We start from the raw sequence: 7483 nt of genomic DNA on the forward strand, positions 1-7483 counted from the left end.
GCCTCCGCCTTTAGGAATAACCCGATTCTCTCTCAAACCCGTCCTCTCCTCCTCTTCCCTGCGGCCTTAAAAAAACACCTTATTGCTGTGTGGTCAAGGCCGTCACCCCCAGCCGTGCCTTGGACAACTTCTCCGTGGACAGTGCAGGGACCATTCCCCCGGTGTACCGTCACCCCCACCCATTTCTAAACCCTCTAAATGGAAACGCAGCACCCTGCCTGATTCTCAGCCCTAGTGTGGATGCTCCCTGAGGGCAGGGGGACAGGACATCTGTCCCTTTGTCCCCCACTCCTGTCACTCAGCATCGTGTTTTCTCCATCAGCCAGGGCAGAACCTGTACCCGGGCCTCCCTCTTTCCGTCTGTGTAATATTCCACCACCGTCCTCCCCGCCCCAGCCTACAAGACCACGCCAGGGCATCGGGCTTTCTGTCAGCTGAAAAACAGAGCTGATAGCTGCGCTCAGATGCCAGGGAGCTGTGGCCCAGTGGGTGACCCCTAACACCCCCCAAACGTGCCTCCTTCACTGTCCCCGCCCCCTGTGTGGGGTTCCCCAGGTCCCACAGAGGCAGCTGTGAGTTAGGCGTTTGTAGGAGCTGCAGAACATTCCTCTTTATTTTTTATTGTCCATTCTTTGCAAAGGCTCCCAGCAACATGCATGCCCTCTTACTGTACAGGATCGATCTTCATTACTGTCCGGGTGGAATTTTTCCTGGTGGCTTTTTTTCAATGGAAAACACATTAATGAGACTGCAAGGGCTTGTTAGCAGCATCCTCTCATCAATCAGAGCCTGTCAGGCCGGCTCGGTGAGGTTCGTTTGCACTTGGAGGGCCGGCGACCACTTCCTCCCTCCTCAGCCCCGCACCATGGTCCCTGTCCAGGCAGCTGGGTGACACAGGCCAGGCCTACCCCATCTGTCGGCGGCTGGAGCCAAGGGGTCCGGGGACACTCATGGGGCTGCCCTGCGTCCGCCGACTCCTTGAAACTGGCCCTTTTTTGCAGACGCCAGCCTGGTTTTTCCTTGTCCCTCCTCCCCTCATGCACACAGATGGGAGGACGGGCCTGGCTGAGCCTAGGTTAAACTTTAATGCTCTCTGATGCAACAAAATTCATGAGAACTTGCCCTTCTTGGTGTAGTGGTTATGTGTCAGGCTGCCAACTGTAAGGTCAGCAGTTCAAAACCACCAGCCGCTCCATGGGAGATAGAGGGGCTCTCTATTCCCATAAAGTGCTACCCTGTCGGAAACCCAAGGGGGCAGTTGGACTATGCCCTACAGGGCTGCTGGGTCAGCATGGACTGGACGGCAGGGAGAGAGTGAGCGCGCTTCCACACACACTTTGAATCAGACTCCAGTGAACGAGAGAAATAAAACACACACTGGACTGAGTAAAGGGTACTGCGACCTGCGCCCCGCCCCCGCCTCCAGTTCCTGAGAGGCAGCAGCCAACACACGTGTACACAGGTGAGGTCATGCCAGCCCCAGGTGAAGTCATGCCGGCCCAGGGAGTGGCAGGCTAGGGCTCACATCCTGATGGCCTTCTGGGAAAATCCCATGAGAACTATGAAACCCAAAGTCTTGAGACGAAGTCTCTCCATCGCTGCCTCTAAGGAGCACTCTGGCCGTACTTCTTCCCAGACAGATGGCTTGTTCTTCTAGCTGCGTCCTTGGGACTTCCAGTCTTCCCCGGCGCCACAGCTCAAACATCGACTCTTCTTCTGTCGTCCTTAGGCAACGTCCAGTTTTCACACGCATGTGAGGTGACTGACGACACCCTGGCTGGCTCGGGCGCCCCTCAGGCCTCACAGCGACCTCCTTGCTCTTCACCACTGTAGGGCGGTCTCGTGCGGCAGACTGGCCCGATGCAATGTGTTTGCCGCTCTCTCAACTGCTGCTCCCACGACACTGACTATGTATCCAAGATGAAATCCTGGGCGACGTCAACCGGGTCTCCATTCATCATGATGTTGGCTACCTCTCGGTTCACTGTGAGGACCCGGGTCTTCTTGACATCGCGCCGTAATTCACCGTGAAGGCCGCGCACTTTGATTTTCATCAGCCAGGGCGTCCAGTCGCCCGCACTTCTCAGCGGGCAAGGCTGTGCCACCTGAGCGTCGCAGGCTGTCAGTAAGTCCTCCTACCATCCTGATAACGGATCCGTTCCCTTATCATCCAGCCCCTCTGGCAATCTGCTCCACACACAGGTGGAGTAAGGACACAATCCCGGGCACATACGTCTCTGAAACCACGCAGCATCCACTTGCTCTGTTCACACCACTGCGTCCCAGTCGCATGCAGGCTCCGCATGAGGACAATTTCCGGAGTAGAGCAGAGGGGCATCCAAAAGGAGGAAGCCTTTCAATGAGATGGGCAGACACAGGCGCAACAATGGGCTCAAACCTTCTGGGGATGGAGCGGGACCGGGCACTGTTGTACGAGGGATGGCTGTTCAGCGTGCGGAGCCCCCCACGGCCAGGATGCTGCTGCTCCTCCGCATAAAGAACTTGGCTTTGCGGGACGGCCTGAGTGTGGCAGCAGGAAACGGCGAAACCAGGTGAGTTGACTTAGTGCCTCTGCTCCTGATGGGAGGCAGCGGGGAGAGGGACCCACACAGGGCGAGGCCGTCTGAGCTCAAGGGCACCTATTTCAAGGTTGGTTCTGCAAAAACAAATACTGTCTCTGAGCCTGACATTACCACCTCCTGGGATGTGGGCTGGAGGCAGCTGCCAGGGTCCTGCCTGGGCTCTGAGCACCTGGCTGGATGGGCACAGGATGAGAGGGGCCTGCGGCTGGAGGACATGGTCCCCTTGTGCCCCTGGCATTTTGCTCGGACAGCTCCTCTCCCTCCCATCCTTATCCCTGGCTGCTGGGCTCGTCCACCCCCAGGGCCATGCAGGTGAAATCACTGCTGGGGACCTTAGGGACACACTGCCCTGGCTAGCGGGGCTGGGAGCCCTCAGGCAGAGTCAGGCGTGTAGTTACTTTCAGCTGAGCACCCTCACGACCTCCGTGGGGTCCCCATTCAAGCTGGGCTGTGGGTCTCAGTGCCCACAGGGAGACAGCAGCTGGGTCACAGGCCCCAGTACCCCTGAAGCCTAGCTGGGGTCGTGACCCTGCCTTCTACCAAAGGGCTCAGGTGTCCAGGCTCAGGAGGGTGACCGGGTGTGGGGCGTTGTGGACATGCTCAGAGGGGCAGAGATCTGTGCTCTGCGGACTGGCCCAGTCCTGAGGTGCCCTAGTTGCCCCATTCCCATGGCAGGTCCCCCTTGGCAGTGGGGGTGCCTCTTGCAGCAGCTTCGGGGCCAGCTCTGTGCGAGGCTGCCCTCTGTTGGGGATGACATACAGACAGGACACTTCCGGCCACAGAGGCCTGAGCCTTGCCTTCTGAAAGCCAAGTCTTTGCTCTACAGGAGGGTGCAGGTGGCTTCCTAGCTCAGGGATCTTCAGCTCTGGCAAGGGAGCACTGCTCTTGGGATGGACGGCAGACCCTCCGCCCCGGCACCCCACAAGTATTCCAGATGTTTCTGCCATCACCCCATGAACATAGCCATTCACCCTGGCTCTTGGGACTAAGTCTGCCAGGTGGGAGAGATTGTGCACACCCAGGGTGGGGTGCCAGCTCAGATTTGCACACCCTGGGCTGGGTGTCAGCCAAGACTGTACACACTCAGGGGGGGTTGTCAGTGAGACTGTGTACACTTAGGGCAGATGTCAGCTGAGACTGTGCCCGCTGGGCGGGGGTGTCGGCAGAGACTTGTGCACGCTCAGGGCGGGGGGTGTCGGTGGAGACTGTGCACGCTTAGGGCGGGGGTGTCAGCTGAGACTGTGCACGCTCAGGACACGCAGTTAGACTGTGCCTGGGTCTTCCTCCCCGGGTGCAGACATGGAGTGCAGGGCCCTGGGTGAGTCAGCTGCAGAAGCCCCTCTCCGCGGACTGGGGTTCTAGCCCCTCTTTTTCAGGGAAAGCAACCTGGAGCTAAGCGGCTGCTGGAGGAATAGCCCCAAGATGTAAATTAGCGAGGAGCCCGGCGCCCCGTCACATCCGTGGCTGGTGTCACAACCATACAGACGATTAAATACACCGAGCCGCGCATCTTCGCCCCAGGTTCCCGGTGACACACACAGGCCACTGGAGCCCCTGCTGCGGTTAGATTGTCACCAGGAACCCTCGGTAGAAATATGGCGTCGCCGGCGCAGTTGGGGATGGTTGATTTCCCCGTATATCAAGCGCTCTATTTTATTTATCTGCGCACAGCTACAAGTTCCCCATCTGCTTTTCGGAGAGAGTTAATTACAAGGCTAAAGTGACAGTGAGATAATGAAGTGTCACATTGTGGTGGCAGCTGATGTTGGCCACGCCCCCCTGCCACCAGCACATGCTAACTCACCTTTGTGGCCCGTATGGTGTGGGGCTGTGAGGGCGGCAGGCCCCTGGGGGGAGGAGGGTCTGTGTTCTGCCACCTCTGGCCCAGAGCGGTCACCCCGAGGAGCCCAGGAGAGAGGCTAGGCCGGGCCAGGCTCCCACCCAGGAGGGCAATAGGGCAGCCAGGCCTGCATCCGCCCAGAGCTACGCTGTTCCTGATTCCTCTGGCCCCTGGCCACTCAGCATAGACCAGGAGCAGCTGGGCTCAAGTTGGCATGGCTGGGTGCCCTCAGGTCAATGCCACCTCATAGTGCCACCGTGGGACTCTGCAGGACTGCCCCAGAGGGTCTCCCATGGCTGCTGCTAGGTCACAGATCCATGGAGTCAATGACTGGGCTTGAACTGCTGACCTTTCGGCTGTTAGCAGCCCACAGCTTGACCACTGGGGAGCTTCTCCAGCCACTGGGAAGGAGGCACAAGAGCCTGCTAACAGCAGCACCCTCTGGGAGGCCAGCCGTGGGGTGGGGGTGCAGGATCCCCAGAGGAAAGAGCGAGGAGACCTCACTGATCCTTCTTTGTCCGAAGCGCCTCCTCACCCCAGACCTGACCAAGAAAGAGGAGACCAGCTGTGCTGCCAGGACGCTGGGCTTTAATCAGGGACACCCGCACTCCCGGCCACTCTGGTCATCCCGATTTCATGTACTCCGCTTGGGTTGGCGCCTCCTGGTGCCCAGCTCGGGTGGGGGTTGCATCTGTCCTTGTCCCCTGGTGGGGCCCTGCACCCTTCTCGTGGGCCAGCAGCCACTGCTTCACAGCCAGTCCGCTGGAGTAGCCGCCCAGCTTGCCTCCGCTGCCCACCACCCGGTGGCACGGGATGAGGATGGGCACCTGGAAGACAGAGATGGTGGCTGTCAGCTTGGGTTAGGAGCTGCGGGGAGCGTGGGGACTGAGCATGGCTGAGCAGCACCCTTGGGCTGGGGGCTAGGTGGGGACAGGGAGGGTGGGGTCTCATGGGCAGAGTGCAGTGGGGGTTCCTGTGTCTCAGGCCTGCTACCTGACTCCGAGTGTCTTTCCATGGGCCATTGTGTGTGTGTGTGTGGGCGGTGGGGTGGCCTGAGCTCCAGGGAAGTGTGCAGACCTCTCCCGAGAACCCCCTGTAGCCCAGGGTCAGGGGAAGGGAACTTTATTTCACTTGGCGGGCCACATGCAACTTGTTCTAACAAAAGAGAATCTCGGTTCCAGGATAGGGGCCCAGGCTTGCTGACATGCATGAGAGATGTGACTGGTCTGGAGTTGAGCATGTCAAGCGACAGCCAGTACCACCTGCTTTTGCAAACAAAGTTTTATTGGAACCCGGCCCACCTGCTGGATGACAGGCCATGTAGTCCTAGCACAGCCTGTCCCTCTGGCTGTCAGCATGGTGGCTGGTAGGGTCTTTCTGACCCTGGGGTGGATGGGTGTCTCTGAGAGTCAACCAGGCATGGCCATGACATGTCTACCACTCTAGCTTTATTGTCTAATCTAAAGCTAGCCCTGGATCCTAGTCTCAGCTGGCTGAGGTCCCAGGAGGGCAGGGCAGGGTGATTTAGAGTCTGTAAAGCCCACAACGGGGGAGCAGCCCTCTCTCCCCGACCAGTCCAGAGTGCAGCCCACGTCAGGAGGGCTTGGTCAGGGGCTTCCCCCTCAGAGATGTGCCTTGTTGTCAGGCTGCACACAATTTGGGGGTTCCTGGGGTTATTGACTGTGAGGGGTACTCATTCAGAAGCTGGACAAGCTCCTCCTTGGGGACATCCCCCAGAGGAAGGTCTGAGCATGTCCCTGGGGAAAGGCCTCCTTCCCAAGCATGTCCGATCTCCTCTGATGGCCAGGGACACTTCACCACCATGCAGTGTCCCAAGTGGGCCCTCCCAGGGTGCAGTGCAGGAGGTGACGTGGTTCAGGGAGGGGCAGGGTGAGTGTCCAGGCCCCAAGTCCACCAGCTCCCACTCGCCCTGCAGACAGTGCATGTCCTGAGAACCAGCCCACCGCCCATCACCAACTTGTCCCCGAGCCCCAGGCCCATCCTCCTCCCCACATGCCCTGGACACACCTGTTGAATGTGTGAGCCAGAGGCCCTGTGCCACACACCCAGGTGACCACTGGCAAGGTTCTACCTCCGTCTTCCTGTCCCCCACTCATCCCCACTCTAGAGAAAGCAGACAGCAAGGCGAGGGACGTGCCAGGTGGGTCCCAGATGGAGGAGTGGCACGCCTGTGTGGTCTCTCCACTCAATGGAGGCCCCTTCTGCTGTCATTGAGGCTCCACCCTACCCTGCACACCTCCACCTCCCTCCGAAGTCACCTGCTCTTAGGGGATGCGTCAGTAGGGCCCCCGTTCTGGCCTTAGACCAACACGGATGACAGATGCCACTGGCCGAGGCTCCGCCATGCCTGACTGTGCGGGGCGCCCCACAGGCTGGGTGGTGCCGGTCTCATGTCCCCTTATCTGAGGCCGACTCCAGTGACCAGGGCACTACCTTCCCCGGGGTGGGACGGTGGGTCTCTGCCAGCGCTGGCAGATGATTTGGTTTGGGAGGTGGAAATCTAACTCCCTTCATAGCCCCCAACCAGTCCCAACTCTGACTCAGAGCTGGGCCATCACGATGTGTACAAACTCAGTCCACGAGAGTTCTACGAGTACCAAGGCAGTGATGGCAATGCCGCAGATCCTGATGGGAGTGATGGCGAGACAGTGCTGTGATGGTGATGGTGATGGGCGTCATGACGGTGATATTGAGGGTGATGATAGTACTGGTGGTAATCAGGATAGTAAGGACAGCGACGAGCGTGATGGTGGTGACAACAGTAATGATGGGAGTCATGCGGGTGATATTGAGGGTGATGCTGGTGACGATCACAGTGCTGGTGGTGACCATAGTAATGATGGTTGTCATGACGGTGATGCTGATGGAGCTGCTGCTGCTGATAATGTCGAGGACAACGGTGGCGAGCACAGGAGTGATGGTGATGAAGGTGGTGGTGGTACTGGTGACAGGGGTGATGGTGATGATCTTACTGGTGGTGGTGGTACTGGTGACAGGGGTGATGGTGATGATCTTACTGGTGGTGGTGGTGGTACTGGTG

The 7483-nt window shown here is 59.0% G+C and overlaps 1 protein-coding gene across 3 annotated transcripts in view; it reads right to left on the bottom strand.

Moving 5' to 3' along the window:
- Positions 1-4988: 4988 nt before the first annotated feature.
- The window catches only part of MGMT (O-6-methylguanine-DNA methyltransferase), a 186331-nt gene continuing 183836 nt past the window's right edge, over positions 4989-7483 (bottom strand). For all 3 annotated transcript variants that reach the window (XM_045291184.1, XM_045291185.1, XM_045291186.1), the window contains exon 5: positions 4989-5249. In XM_045291184.1, coding sequence (XP_045147119.1) covers positions 5046-5249 — 204 coding nt within the window. In that variant the 3' untranslated portion in view covers positions 4989-5045. The remainder of the gene's footprint in view (positions 5250-7483) is intronic.

The sequence above is a fragment of the Echinops telfairi genome, unplaced genomic scaffold, assembly GCF_000313985.2.
Source record: "Echinops telfairi isolate 266 unplaced genomic scaffold, ASM31398v2 ScPeMD7_70;HRSCAF=299, whole genome shotgun sequence".
Classification (NCBI taxonomy): domain Eukaryota; kingdom Metazoa; phylum Chordata; class Mammalia; order Afrosoricida; family Tenrecidae; genus Echinops; species Echinops telfairi.